Source organism: Bos indicus, chromosome 2 (genome assembly GCF_029378745.1).
Source record: "Bos indicus isolate NIAB-ARS_2022 breed Sahiwal x Tharparkar chromosome 2, NIAB-ARS_B.indTharparkar_mat_pri_1.0, whole genome shotgun sequence".
Taxonomy (NCBI): Eukaryota; Metazoa; Chordata; class Mammalia; order Artiodactyla; family Bovidae; genus Bos; species Bos indicus.
The window spans coordinates 133,166,712-133,181,918 of NC_091761.1; the positions used below are offsets into that span (position 1 = coordinate 133,166,712).

General features: G+C 51.9%; 1 protein-coding gene across 3 annotated transcripts; it reads right to left on the bottom strand.

The window, feature by feature from the left end:
* Positions 1–3,182: 3,182 nt before the first annotated feature.
* On the bottom strand, positions 3,183–14,994 carry LOC109574475 (aflatoxin B1 aldehyde reductase member 3). 3 transcript variants are annotated; one of them, XM_070777853.1, is made up of 7 exons: positions 14,663–14,969; positions 11,039–11,226; positions 10,767–10,871; positions 9,822–9,918; positions 9,504–9,603; positions 8,805–8,934; positions 3,183–5,961 (listed from the first exon to the last, which is right to left on the bottom strand). In XM_070777853.1, exons 1-7 carry the CDS (start codon positions 14,889–14,891, stop codon positions 5,800–5,802), a joined length of 1,011 nt encoding a protein of 336 aa, XP_070633954.1. In that variant the 5' UTR covers positions 14,892–14,969; the 3' UTR covers positions 3,183–5,799. The 3 variants fall into 3 exon arrangements, with proteins under 3 accessions (XP_070633954.1, XP_070633951.1, XP_019838077.2); XM_070777850.1 differs by lacking the exon at positions 3,183–5,961 and adding an exon at positions 8,357–8,681 and having other exon boundaries at positions 14,663–14,994; XM_019982518.2 differs by lacking the exon at positions 3,183–5,961 and adding an exon at positions 8,504–8,688 and having other exon boundaries at positions 14,663–14,982.
* Positions 14,995–15,207: the final 213 nt, after the last annotated feature.

Below are 15,207 nucleotides of genomic sequence, written 5' to 3' on the forward strand. Positions count from 1 at the left end.
ACGTGGGATAGCTCCTCTAGGCCCTCCTGCGCCCGCGCAGCCACCGCTCCTTGGATGTGGGGTTGGTCCTCCCGGCCGCTGCCCCTGGTCTCTGGCGTGGGGTTGCTCCTCCCGGCCGCCACCCCTGGCCTTGGGTGTGGGATAGCTCCTCTCAGCCGCCGCCCCTGACCTCGGATGCGGGGTAGCATAGAACCGTTCAAAACTTCAGCTTCTTCAGCATTACTGGTTGGGGCATAGGCTTGGATTACTGTGATATTGAATGGTTTGCCTTGGAAATGAACAGAGATCATTCTGTCTTTTTTGAGATTGCATCCAAGTACTGCATTTCAGACTCTTTTGTTGACCATGATGGCGACTCCATTTCTTATAAGGGATTCCTGCCCACAGTAGTAGATATAATGGTCATCTGAGTTAAATTCACCCATTCTAGTCCATCTTAGTTTGCTGATTCCTAGAATGTCAACGTACACTCTTGCCATTTCCTGTTTGACCAATTCCAATTTGCCTTGATTCATGGACCTAACATTCCAGGTTCCTATGCAATATTGCTTTTTACAGCATTGGACCTTGCTTCTGTCACCAGTCACATCCACATCTGGGTATTGTTTTTGCTTTGGCTCCATCCCTTCATTCTTTCTGGGGTTATTTCTCCAGTGATCTCCAGTAACATATTGGGCACTTAACGGAAAGATGATGCTGTGAAAGTGCTGCACTCAATATGCCAGCAAATTTGGAAAACTCAGCAGTGGCCACAGGACTGGAAAAGGTCAGTTTTCATTCCAATTCCAAAGAAAGGCAATGCCAAAGAATGCTCAAACTACCGCACAATTGCACTCATCTCACATGTAGTAAGGTAATGCTCAAAATGCTCCAAGCCAGGCTTCAGCAGTATGTGAACCGTGAACTTCCTGATGTTCAAGCTGGTTTTAGAAAAGGCAGAGGAAGCAGAGATAAAATTGCCAACATCTGCTGGATCATCGAAAAAGCAAAAGAGTTCCAGAAACACATCTATTTCTGCTTTATTGACTATGCCAAAGCCTTTGACTGTGTGGATCACAATCAACTGTGGAAAATTCTGAAAGAGATGGGAATACCAGACTACCTGACCTGCCTCTTGAGAAACCTATATGCAGGTCAGGAAGCAACAGTTAGAACTGGACATGGAACAACAGACTGGTTCCAAATAGGAAAAGGAGTATGTCAAGGCTGTATATTGTCACTCTGCTTATTTAACTTATATGCAGAGTACATCATGAGAAATGCTGGGCTGGAAGAAGAACAAGCTGGAATAAAGATTGCCCAGAGAAATATCAGTAACCTCAGAAATGCAGATGACACCACCCTTATGGCAGAAAGTGAAGAGGAACTAAAAAGCCTCTTGATGAAAGTGAAAGAGGAGAGTGAAAAAGTTGCCTTAAAGCTCAACATTCAGAAAATGAAGATCATGGCATCCGGTCCCATCACTTCATGGGAAATAGATGGGGAAACAGTGCAAACAGTGTCAGACTTTATTCTTTTGGGCTCCAAAATCACTGCAGATGGTGACTGCAGCCATGAACTTAAAAGACGCTTGCTCCTTGGAAGGAAAGTTATGACCAACCTAGTTAGCATATTCAAAAGCAGAGACATTACTTTGCCAACAAAGGTCTGTCTAGCCAAGGCTATGGTTTTTCCAGTGATCATGTATGGATGTGAGAGTTGGACTATAAAGAAAGCTGAGCGCTGAAGAATTGATGCTTTTGAACTGTGGTGTTGGAGAAGACTCTTGAGAGTCCCTTGGACTGCAAGGAGATGCAACCAGTCCATTCTGAAGGAGATCAGCCCTGGGATTTCTTTGGAAGGAATGATGCTAAAGCTGAAACTCCAGTCCTTTGGCCACCTCATGCGAAGAGTTGACTCATTGGAAAAGACTCTGATGCTGGGAGGGATTGGGGGCAGGAGGAGAAGGGGATGACAGAGGATGAGATGGCTGGATGGTATCACTGACTCGATGGACATGAGTTTGGGTGAACTCTGGAGATGGTGATGGACAGGGAGGCCTGGCGTGCTGCGATTCATGGGGTCGCAAAGTCGGACACGACTGAGCGACTGAACTGAACTGAGATCACTTTCACATCTTTTTTTTTTTTTCACTTTAGGAGCCTCTTTTCACATTTAGATGTTTATCTGATAACCTTATACAGAGATTTACCAGAATTTCCGGTTACACTGTGCTCTTCTCAGGCCATGACAGTGTGAGTGTTTATCCTTCATGTCTGGGGACCAGGAGCTAAGAATTTGTTTTATAGGAGTTGGGAAATGCTTTATTCAACTCCTCCATCTGTTCTTTTTCAGATTCTTTTCTCTTATAGGTTATTACAAAACACAAAGTGCAGCTCCCTGTATACTGTAGGTCCTTTCCGACGATCTGTTCCATACGTGGCAGCGTGTATGTATTAATCCCAGACTCCTAGTTTATCCCCCCTGCCTTTCCCCTTTGGTAACCATAAGTTACCAAAAGTACCGTAAGCGTACATTTTCTCCCCTGTAAGTGGTGCTGCTACAATTCCTGGACTTCGAAGGCTTTGGAATATCTGCTGTCCCCCTTAATGCTTTCTGCTGAAGTTACAGAGGCAATCCCTAGGTATCATGAATGCTTCTAACCATCACATCACACAAACACATCACACACACACAGCTGCACCTCACACAAACAATTCTGTGGAGTCCTGCCCCAAGGCCACAGCTGTGAGGCCTTGCCCCAAGGCCACAGATACGGAGGCCAGAACCAAGGTCACATCTGAAGCTGACTGAGCCCCTTTGTAACTGTTGCCAAAAGCCCCGCTGATCATCAGCAGCAGGCCTCCTGACCCCATATGAGGCAGAAGTGCCCACCCCTACTCACCCTAGAGCTCTCAGACTCCGAACCACTGGAACACAGGTTCAGTTCCTGGTCCAGAAAGAGTCCATATGCCGAGGAGCAGCCGAGCCCATGGGCGGCAACTAGGGAGCCCACTGCTGAAGCCTGTGTGGCCTAGAGCCGTACCCTGCATCGAGAGAAGTCACTGCAGGGAGGCCCAAGCGCCTCGGCGAAGAACAGCCCCCACCACCTGCAACCAGAGAAAACCCTGTGCAGCAACGAAGGCCCAGCACAGCCAAAAACAATTACAGTTCTTTAAAAAAGAACACGTCACAAAGCATAGTGCTTTTGTTTTGTTTTTAGTGTATTCAGCGTTGTACAACCATCACAATCAAATTTAAAGCATTTTCATCACCCCCAGAAGAAACATCACCTACTCAAGGCACATTAGTTTGAGTAAACTCTGGGAGATAGTGAAAGACAGGGAAGCCCGGCGTGCTGCAGTCCACGGGGTCGCAGAGTCAGACACGACTTAGCAACTGAACAGCAAAAGAAACCTGTACTCATTAACAGTTAATCTCCAGTTCCTCCATTTTCATCACCCCCAAAGGAAACCTGTATTCATTAGCAGCTCATCTCCAACCCATCTCGCAGCCCCAGGGAACCACAAGTCTAGTTTTTGTCTCTAGTAGATTTCCCCATTCTAGACATGCCACAAAAATCAGATCATATAATATGGGACCTTTTGGAACTGTCATCTTTCACTTTGGGTATCACCTTCAGGGTTCTGTTAGGGAAATTAAAAGGGAGGTAGTCTTGTTCAGGCTCCAGAAGCAGGAGACCAGGCCTCTGACTTGCTTCTGACCTGCATGGACACTGCAGGATTCTGTGCCCGCCTGCAAGCACAGCAAGTCAGGCAGCGCTTTAGGGAAGAAGGGGAGGAGGTCTTGGAATCTCTTAAGCCCCTGAAGGCCTGGCCACGCCCCCGGGTCTAAGAAGTCCCACGGCTCACAAAGGAGACAAACAGCGTTGTAAAAGGAAAACCGGAGCTGCGCTTTGCGTGTCGGTTTGCGCCCTGGAATTATAAGCGGGGCCCCGAAACCGCAATCTGAAGTCTCGCCTGTGGGATGGACTCGCTGCCTGGGACCCTGTCCCAGCTGAGACTCCATATTGCTGTTAACAGGGGACTTTGCAGCAGCGGTCAAGTCGGGATGTTGGTCAGCCCAATTCGGTGATATGCGTAGAGTTACTTTCTTTACTGTTTCTATTTCAGTAACTGTATATTGAAATTAAGACAAATAATTACAAAAAATCAAAATTGCTTATGTGCAACAACTGATTTGCTGACAAAACTTTTGAACTTAAAATGTAAGTAAAGCTTACAGCGAAACAGGTTCACCCATATTACAGGCATTTCATCACTTCACTGGCTGAGTGACGTTCCCTGGTACGGACGTGCCACTTTTAACTTATGCGTTCATCAGCTGTTGGACTGTTTGGACGAGTTCTGCTTTCACACTATTATGGATGTATTTCTGGACTCTCCAGTGTGCTCCATCAGTCTATGTGTCTGTCCTTAGGCCAGTCCCATGCTGTGTTTTTATTTCTGTAGCTTCGTAGTAAGCTCTGATATCAGGGACTGGAGGACTTTGCTCTTGCTTGTTTTGGCAATTCTGTATCCCTTGAATTTCAAATGTGAATTTAAAAATAATTTTGTCAGTGTCTGTAAGAAAAAATCTAGCAGGGTTTTGATAGAAATTGAATTGAATCTTCTTAGGTCAATTTCAGATTTTGTCATCTTAAGCAACTCAGTTTTGGGGTGGCTTGCTGGGCAACAGTGGCTGATCACACAAGCAGGGTGACTACCCCATTTGGGGAAGCATTCATTTTATTACAAAGGAAAGTTCCAAATAATCAAACTGTATCTGCAGTGTCTCCTTCTAGATGGCAAGCAGGGCCTTTCTTTGGACTAAGGAGCCTCTGATTGGTGGCTATGGCTGCATTTCCAAGTTGAGCCCCTGTCGTCACTTGAGCGACGGGTTCCGGTGCTGCCTGCTCCTGCTGCTTGGCTCACATCCCTCGCCCAGGGCGTGATGTTCTAACAGAAACAACCAGACCTCGGATTTCATTTCTTCTCCAGCCTTGGGTGCCTCCTACTTGGAGCAGGGATTTGCTGAGGGAAACTGGGGTCCTGGCTGCCCAGGCCCGTGCTAACAGAGGGAGGTGCAGCAGCAGAGCTGAGAATCTGTGGATGAGCAGACGACAGGAGGCTTCAGCTAGTAGTAAAGGCACTGCTTCTGTTTTTAGAGGGGTGGGCCCCGCAGTATGTGGGGTCTTCACTTCCCAAGCAGGAATTGAACCTGCACCCCCTGCGCAGAGTCTTAACCACTGGACCTCCAGAAAGTCCCACTTTTCTCCCTTTTTTTAAAGCCACCGATGAAACAACTGCGTTAAAATGTCCCACAGCATCTTGGGGGTTTTTATCCTTTTTGGAAGGTTTTTGTCCAAATTATTCCCTTTCTGAGTATTCAGTGAGATAATTCAGAGAGAAAATCCATGTCAGGGTGGACAGCCCTCTTTCCCTCTGACACTTGGGCACGTGAGGGCCGCCTGCAGCCACCCCCGCACCCCGCCGCCTCTGCCCCGAGGTGGCTCCAGCTCGCAGGTCCACCCCTCAGGCAGGAAGGCCCAGGCAGGGAGGGGACAAGTCCCAGCAGCTGAGGAGAGAAGCCTGCGGGGTCCGCTCATGACTGGGCTACAGGCAGGTTTAGTGTTGGCTTTATTCAGATGCGAAATGCCCAAGGGGCTCAGCCCAAGGTGAGGCAGCGGCTGGAAAAATAACCGTGGATCCAGACGATGGAGAAAGACCACGCGAAGTCAGCTTAAGGCAGAGACCGGCCAGGGAGAGAGCAGAAGAGGCGACAGAACAGAAACCTTCGGCGCCTGATCCGGGTAGGAGCCTAGCGGAAGTAGTTGGGACAATCGTGGGCGACCAGGCGCCAGGCCTGGTCAAAGGCCTGCACGACGGCCGGCTCCAGGGCCCCTTCCTCAGTGGCCGCCAAGTTCTCTTCCAGCTGCTCCAGGCTGGACATGCCCAGGATGACCGCGTCCCCGTGGGCGCCCTGCGAGGGGAGACGGCCAGACGTCACACACTGATGCCCCGCAGAGACCCCGTCACACACCCCCGCCCAGCCCCGCCCCTGCCAAGGCCTGGGGTTGGGCATACTCTTTGCACCCTACACAGTGAGACAGTTCATTCTCAGGTAGAGTGATAAGAAGTCCAGGTCCCCAGCGAGGAGAAAGGGGTCTGGGGCTTTCAGCAGGAGAAAAGGACAAACTTTTTTTCACATTCCTTAGTCTTAGTCACATTAGACCTTAGTTTCTTTAAGCCCAGAGCTAGTGATTACACAGCAGAACAACTCATCGGAAGCTCTGTACTAAGGCAAAGAACGCTCAGACTCCCGCACAACTGCACTCGTCTCACACGCTAGTGAAGTAATGCTCAAAATGCTCCAAGCCAGGCTTCAGCGATACGTGAACCATGAAATTCCGGATGTGCAAGCTGGTTTTAGAAAAGGCAGAGGAACCAGAGATCAAACTGCCAACATCTGCTGGGTCATCGAAAAGCAAGAGAGTTCCCCAAAACATCTATTTCTGCTTTATTGACTATGCCAAAGCCTTTGACTGTGTGGATCACAATCAACTGTGGAAAATTCTGAAAGAGATGGGAATACCAGACCACCTGACCTGCCTCTTGAGAAACCTATATGCAGGTCAGGAAGCAACAGTTAGAACTGGACATGGAACAACAGACTGGTTCCAAATAGGAAAAGGAGTATGTCAAGGCTGTATATGGTCACCCTGCTTATTTAACTTATATGCAGAGTACATCATGAGAAATGCTGTACTGGAAGAAACACAAGCTGGAATCAAGATTGCCGGGAGAAATATCAATCACCTCAGATACGCAGATGACAACCACCCTTATGGCAGAAAGTGAAGAGGAACTAAAGAGCCTCTTGATGAAAGTGAAAGAGGACAGTGAAAAAGTTGGCTTAAAGCTCAACATTCAGAAAACGAAGATCATGGCATCTGGTCCCATCACTTCATGGGAAATAGATGGGGAAACAGTGTCAGACTTTATTCTTTTGGGCTCCAAAATCACTGCAGATGGTGACCGTAGCTATGAAATTAAATGATGCTTGCTCCTTGGAAGGAAAGTTATGACCAACCTAGATAGCATATTAAAAAGCAGAGACATTACTTTGCCAACAAAGGTCCGTCTAGTCAAGGCTATGGTTTTTCCAGTAGTCATGTGTGGATGTGAGAGTTGGACTATAAAGAAAGCTGAGCGCTGAAGAATTGATGCTTTTGAACTGTGGTGTTAGAGAAGACTCTTGAGAGTCCTTTGGACTGCAAGGAGATCCAATCAGTCCATCCTAAAGGAGATCAGTCCTGAGTGTTCGTTGGAAGGAGTGCTGCTGAAGCTGAAGCTCCAATAATTGGTTACCTGATGCGAAGAAGTGACTCATTTGAAAAGACCCTGATGCTGGGAAAGATTGAAGGCAGAAGGAGAAGGGGACGACAGAGGATGAGATGGTTGGATGGCATCACCGACTCAATGGACATGAGTTTGGGTAAAGTCCGGGAGCTGGCGATGGACAGGGAGGCCTGGCGTGCTGCAGTCCGTGAGGTCGCAAAGAGTCGGACACTACTGAGCGACTGAACTGAAGTGAAGTGAAATGATATCACTCAGTCGTGTCCAACTCTTTGCCACCCCATGGACTGTAACCTACCACCCTCCTCCATCCATAGGATTTTCCAGCCAAGACTACTGGAGTGGGTTGCCATATCCTTCTCCAGAGGATCTTCCCGACCCAGGGATCGAACCCCAGTCTTCCTCATTGTAGGCAGATGCTTTACCGTCTGAGCCACCAGGGAAGGATTGTATAACAACAAGGTATCTTGCTGGAGGACATGTTTCTCCTTTTGAGAAAAACCTTCTGACTAATCCTGTTTATGTGAAGTGGGAGTGGGTCTGCTAAGACCTTTCTGTTGTTAATGTATGTTGTGGGAGTGGGTCTGGTAAAAGTATATAAGGCCTCAATAAAACTAGCGAATGGGGCACTCTCTAACCCTTTCTGATGTCTGTGTCAGAAGCTTTCTTTGTCATTTCTCACTGTAATAAACTTCTGCTACACAAAGGCTGTGAGTGATCAAGACTGGTCCCTGGTCCCTAAGCTAAGTCTTCTTCTTCGGAGATCAGGAAGCCAACATCGTTCACCATAAGCGATCAATAGTTGTACAAAGCACTTCGGTGCCTTCAACATTCGTAACTATGTGACCCGAATCCTCTCTTCTTTCCTCTGCTGCCACGATGTTCGTCCTCGTTCAGACCTCAGTTCAGAGCCCGGTTCTGCCACTCAGCAGCTGTGCGAACCTGGTTTAGCTTTGTAAGCCCGGAGTCTCAGATCTCAGTTTTCACCATGCTTATGGGAATGAGAAATTATACAAAGCTCCTAACTCCCATTTACTGAAAACCTGCTGTATACATGCCGGAGACTATGCAACTGTGTACAGCTGCAGCTGGAGAAAAGCATTAGCCAGGAAGACAGGGGACACCAAAGAGAGGGAACCCCCACTACTCCAGAGGAACAAGACCAGCGGGATGTAGATCAAGTCCGTGACTATAACTGTCTCTCCCGTTCACAGCTGTTTGCTCATTGGTAAAACTGGAATATCCCACTTCATCAGGCCTAAGCAATCGTTCAATCCATGCTTGTAAAGCCCTCACGACAGGGCCTGGTTCTTCGGCAGCTACCCAGAAGAACAGGAAGGCTGCCTGAGAACTGGACCAGAGAGAGATTTCAGAGGGAAAAACGACTTAGAAATCATGCTGGCTCCTCAAAGAGAGCAGGGGCAGGGCGTCCAGGGATATTGTGGGGGGTGCGGGGGGACAGGTTACCTGGAGCTGGGAGTGGTGGTACATCCACCGGAGGGCGGCTGAGGTCATGCTGGGGGCGCTGGTGCCATACGCAGCCTGAAGGGCCTTCTCCACCAGGGCGATGCCCTTGAAGTGGTGCTCCTTCCAGTAGCTGGACAGGAGGGGACGGTAGCACGGGGTCAGGACCACAGGGTCACACAGGGGGCCACTGCCTAAGAGTCCACCCAGGGAGCCCCTGTAGCACGGAGGGGCCAGGGTCCCCTCAAGCAGGGGGTCTCCTGCTTTTTTGGGCAACAGAACCACCCAGGACGCTGGCTCCCTCACCAGAGACTTCAAGGATGTCTCTACTCTTAAGAATTCAAACCTGCCCTTACTTTACCTGGAGTAACAGGAAGCCAGGACAGGGGCACAGCCCGGCCCCAGGCCTCCTGTTCCTCCACCCGGAGCCCTGTCTTTCCCCCTTGGCAGGTGATCAGCACTTCTTAGGCATGAGTTACGATTTGGAAGGTTGGCCATAAGGCCCAGGGGTCGGCATTCCTCACGGAGGTCCCAAGAAAACAAAACGAAGCCTTACAGAGGGTTTCCTAATTCCTCCAGGAATCAAGAGAGCTAGGTCCAGGCAGCGAGGGAAGGCCTTGAAAGGAAAGCAGCCCCAAGGACTCCCCATTTTCAGACTATGGGGACCCTCCGGCCCCGCCCGTCCTGACGCCCCCAGCTCACCGATTCCTGTAGACCTCTGCCCAGCTGTTCCCAAAGAAGCGGCCCAAGGGCTGTTTCCCGTCCTTGTCCTCATACTGGTACCTGCCGGTCAGCAGGCCTCCTGCGGGAAGGCTGCAGTCAGACCCCCAGGCACTGCCCCCAGAGCCCGCCTGGACCGGAAGTGGGGGTGATGGCGGGGGAACCAGGACGGGCGGAGGTCCTGGCAAAGCCCTCCCCTTCCCAGGTCTGGGGCCAGGCTTCTCCCGGGTCAGGAAGGGGCAGAAACGGTGTCAGGAAGGCCCTCCCGCCCAGGGGAGCCTGTGCCCGCACAGCCCGTACCAGCCAGAGGGTTGTAGGCGTAGAACCGCAGTCCGAAGTGTCGGAGGCAGGGCAGGAGCTCCGTCTCCACCTGCCGGGTGGTGGCGTTGTACATGCCCTGTGGGCAGAAGGGCCAGCTGAGCGGGGCCTGGCCGGGGAGCCCCAGCCTGCTCTCAAAGTCTTCGGTCAAGACCCCCAGGACTCCACATGGTTTCCAAAGTCACTACTGGTGGACGGGGAGATGGTGCTGGGCCCCAGGAAGGGCCGGCGGCCTGGCTCTGCCATCCCACACACATCTGCAGGCACCAACCGTGGGCTGGACCCTGAGCTCTCAAACACACGTGGATCTGGTGAGCTCTCTGCTTCAAGAGATGTCAGAGTCGAGTTAAAAACAAAGCGGAGTGGACTCTCCTGATGGTTCAGTGGTTAAGAATCCACCTTGCAATGCACCGGACCCGAGTCTGATCCCTGGTTGGGCAACTAAGCCTGAGAGCCGCAACTAGAGAGTCCGTGGGACACAATGCAAGATCCGTATGAGGCAGCTAAGATCCGAGGCAGCCAAACAAACAAACAAAAAAGACAGAACAGATGATCACATAGAGGCGGCTTCTGTGATCACGGCGGATTCTCAGAAATGCTCGCTCAATGCATAAAGGTGGGGTCTGGGGACTGGAGGACCCACTGGGCTGTCGGGAAAGGCCTCCAGAGGAAGAGGTATCTAAGTGATGCCCGGGCACTCCTGCCAGGGGGAAGGGGGAGGCGAGTTCGGGCTGACCGCAGAGCCAGAAGCAGGCAGGAAGAGGGGCTAGGGCCTGAGGGCGGGCGCCCGTGGTCCGCCTGATGGCCCCCCGGGGGTCGTCTACAGGCTGGGAGCAGGGGAGTGGCTGCTCTGGAGAGGGCAGGGGGTGCAAGAGGACCTGGGGTCGCAGGTGCCCTGGAGACGGGCCTCTGCAGACCGGGCCTCACCTGGTACACGGTGGGCAGGATCCAGCCGTTGCTCCTGCACAGGGTACAGATCTCGGCCACCTCCCAGGCGGCATAGTTGGACAGGCCGAGCTCCACGAACTTGCCCTGCGGGGGAGAGGCCACGGTCAGACTCCCCCGCAGCCCAGAACGCCAGTCCCGGGGATTGGGACCCTGGGCGTGGGGTCCGTCCCCTGCTCTGCTCTGGGGCAGCCCCGGAGCCTCTGCTCTCCGGGCACCGACAGGCCAGGCTGGGGAGTCGGGGCCGCCCTCACCTCCTGGTGCAGCTGGTGGCAGGCGCGCAGCGTCTCCTCCACGGGGGTGCCGTGGTCCGGCAGGTGCAGGTAAAACAGGTCCACGCAGGGGCACTGCAGCCGCTGGAGGGACGTCTCCAGCTGGGACCGGAGGCTGTCGGGCTTCAGGGAGTTTTCTTCCAATGGATTGGCCTTGGTAGCAATTTTTACTTTGGGATGAGAAAAATAGAAGTTCAGGTCAACTTAGCAATCATTGGAGAGGATCTAGGGTTAATGGTTAAGAGGCAGGCCTGGGTTCATACCTCAGCTCTGCCAATACCAGCTCTATGACCTTGACCAAATTATTCAACCTCTCTGAGCCCCACACCAGTATTCTTGCCCGGAAAATCTCAGGGACAGAGAAGCCTGGCAGGCTACAGTCCCTGGGATCACAAAGAGCTGGACATGACTGAGCACGCACATGCGTGTGTGTGCACACACCACACAAACACACACAGAGTCTCAATTTTCTCAACTGTAAATTGAGAGTGTTAATGGTACTGTTTGGTTGGGAGGCCCTGAGGATTGATCACAACTTTCACACACTTGCTCATCATGAGTTGCTAACGTTATCACTACAGTGACTACTTACCAGACAGCTAGGTGTGCCATGCCTGGCACTTCGGGTTGGAAGATGAATGCCAACCCTGGATCTCTGCCCTCAAGGACCCACAGTCTAAGGGGGCACCACAGAGTAAGTGAGGTCAGGACACGCAGGGGCAGGGGAGAGGAGCCCTGAGAATTCAGGGAAGGCTTTCCAAGGCTTTGCATCTCCAAGAGGAGTCAAAGGCTACCCTGGGGCAAGAACATGGCTTTGAGGAGTCATGCCTGCGATCCCACGGACCTAAAATACCAGGTCTCGGGGTACATGAGACAAGAGAAGGGGCCACAGACCAGAGACATGCAAAGGGCCCTGAGGGCACCCCTTAGGGGACCACAGGGCGACTCCGAACACTTCCAGCCAGCAAGCTAAGGGGTCAGCTTTGCAGTTTTGAACGATGACTCCGAATGAAACACAAAGAGCCTCGGGCACAGGTCTGGAAACAGGGAAAATGGCAAGGAGACTGTGGCAGGAATTCAGGAAAGAGAAGCAAGAGGCCTCAACTGGGGGCCCAGGGAAGGATTATATTTCTGTCAGAGAAGCATCCAACTGAGAAAAGGCCAGTGTCGTGCTACCTGTGTGACTCAGGAAGGAGTTAAATACCTTTCTCCTCATCAGATGAGCAAGCTAACGGCTGAGAAGAAAGCCCTTTCTGCGCTGTTTACTCTTAGAAAGTCACCTCAGCAGGCCAGACCCCTTGAGATGGGAGAGATCAGGCTGGAGGGCTGAAGGCCTACTCATTTGGAATTTTCCATTCCACCACCTCCTCCTCTTTGGCCCACACCCCTTCTTGACATTAACTTCAAATCTGAGATTTAAGAACTCTAGCCCAGCTGGTTCCAGCCTAAAGGAGGGAAGAGGAGGTGCTGCAGAAGAAAAGTAATCAGAAATAAGACCAATGTAAATGCCTATGACAGATTAATGGATAAACAAATGTGGTATGTATATACAATGGGATATTCCTCAGCCATCAGAAAAGAGTGAAATGATGCCGTTTACAATAACATGGAAGGACCTAGAAATTGTCATACTAAGTAAAGTAAGTTAGAGAAAGACAAATATGATACCGCTTACATGTGAAATCTAAAAAAAATTATATAAATGAATATATTTACAAAGCAGAAATAGACTCACGGACAGAAAACAAACTTATGGTTACCAAAGAGGGAAGGGGGTGATAAATTAGGAGTTTGGGATTAACATATACAATAATATATAGAAAATGGGGATTCCCAGGTGGCTTAGTGGTAAAGAATCCACCGGCCAATGTAGGGGACACAGGTTTGATCCCTGGATCAGGAAGATCCCCTGGAAAAGGAATGGCAACCCACTCCAGTATTCTCGCCAGGAAGATCCCAGGGGTAGAGGAAGGAGCCTGGAGGCTATAGTCCATGGGGTTGCAAAGAGCTGGACACAATTTAATGATGGAGCAAGCAATATTTATAAAAATAGATAGCCAACAAGGACCTACTGTAAAGCAAAGGAACTACACTCAATATCTTATAATAATCTATGATGGAAAAGAATCTGAAATATCCCTTTGCTGTACACCTGAAGTTAACTCAACATTGTAAATCAACTACACTTCAATTAAAATTAAAAAAAATAATAAGACCAGAATTGTCATGCGAGGCAGCCAAGTGACCTAGAAAGAGTGCGGCTCTGAGACCCATGCATGTTCTCGTCTTGTTCCAGATCTACCCTGCCGTGAATCATTTCTCCCTGAGACACCCCAGAGTGAAAGGCGGCACAGGCTGCTAACGGCATCTACTGTTACTACAACCACACGACCACCAACAGTATCAGCCAGTGCTGCTGAGCCCTCAGTATGTGCCTGCCTGGCACATAGTAAGCACTTCAGATGGCATCAGACTGGTGGGGGACCTTCCCCTGGGCCCATACAATAACCTCCGCTTGGCTCCACTGCCTGCTCCAGTACCCTCAGCACTGCCAAACCTCATTGCCTTTGCACATTCACTGCTCACACCCACTGCCAGGAAAGCCCTTTCTCCTCTTCTGGAAAAGTGTCAGTTCAAGGTCTGATGTTCCCTTTTCTGAGCATTCTTCTTTGGCCCTTTCTGGGAAGGGGTCCCTCTTCTGGGCTCCCCAGCTCTCTCTAGACTCTGAGCTCCCTGGATTGGGTGACTGTCGATTCCTCTTCTATGGCTTCAGACAGAGGCTGGCACAGATGTGGCAGTTAGACAGGGTTCCTCCCCCACACCCGTATCCCAGCTAATGCTGATAGCTCCTGTTGCTCCCAGGAGTGAAGTGGAAAAGTTAAAGTGTTAGGCACTCACTCCTGTCCCACTCTTTGCCACCCCATGAACTGTAGCCTGCCAGGCTTCTCTGTCCACAGGGACTCTCCAGGTAAGAACACTGGAGTGGGTTGCCATGCCCTTCTCCAGGGAAATCTTCCCAACCCAGGGATAGAACCCAGGTCTCTGTATTGCGGGCAAATTCTTTACCATCTGGGGCACCAGCGAAGCCCTGGTGAAGTGGGAGACACTGCGGACAGAACCGCGCAGCCAGGGCTCCAGGGAGGAGGTAAGGGCTCAGAGCAATGAGGAAGCCGGTCCCCGCTGGTTCCAAAGACTGATCTGCAACGGTGCCAGGGAGTGCCAGGGCAATAAGGGCAGGACTCCTGCAGATCGCAGATCGGACCGTAAGGGGCACCTGCGGGGGAGGGGAAAGGGGGAAGGGGGGCTGCCAAGCGCCAGATTCCGTTTTCAGGGCCCCCTGAGAGGGGCTAGTCAAGTCATTCCAGGCTCTGCCACTGTCGGGACGTTACTGAGAGGGAGGGAAAATGAGAGGAAAAGTCAAGACCAAGTGTCTGGCTGTCCGGGCTGAAGTGGAAGGGCGCTGGGAAGCGGGGGTTTCACAGAGCTGCGGGGAGGCCAGGGGAGGTGGGCGTCCCAGCAAGGTGGACAAGGCGGTCGATCCCAGCCGCGGCCAGTGCATGGCTCGGGGGCGGTCACGGTGCTGAGGTCCGGGGGGCCAGGCGTTACCTTTGCAGCCGCTGCCGCCCAGCCCGAGCCCCAGGCCGCCCAGGATGCTCTCGGACTGGCCGTCGGCGTACACGAAGGCCGTGTCGATCTCGGTGTGGCCGCGCTCCAGGAAGGCGCGCACGGCCGCAGCGCTACTGGGCACGTCCATGCGGCGCCCCATTTCCATGGCGCCCAAGACAGTGGCAGGCCGGGTCGGGACACCCCGTGGGTACGACTGTGGCTGGGCCATGGCGAGGGGATGGGCAACGCAGCCGCCCCGAAGCCGAACGCACCTGAAAACAACGAGGTCAGGGCGGGCGCTTTAAGGAGAGGTGGGCCACGCCCACTCGACAGGGGGCGGAGCTAAATGACGCGGGTAGCCCCGACCCCTACAAAGCGCCCTACCGCGGGCAACGCGGTGAGGACGGGCACTTTAAGGAGGGGTGGGCGTGGGCCCCGCCCACCGGGCAGGGGGCGGAGCGCTCGGGGGCGGGGCGACGTGAGCGTGTTGGCCCCGCCCCACACACAAGCGCCCCCTACCCGGGATCCCTAGGCAGGGGCGTTTC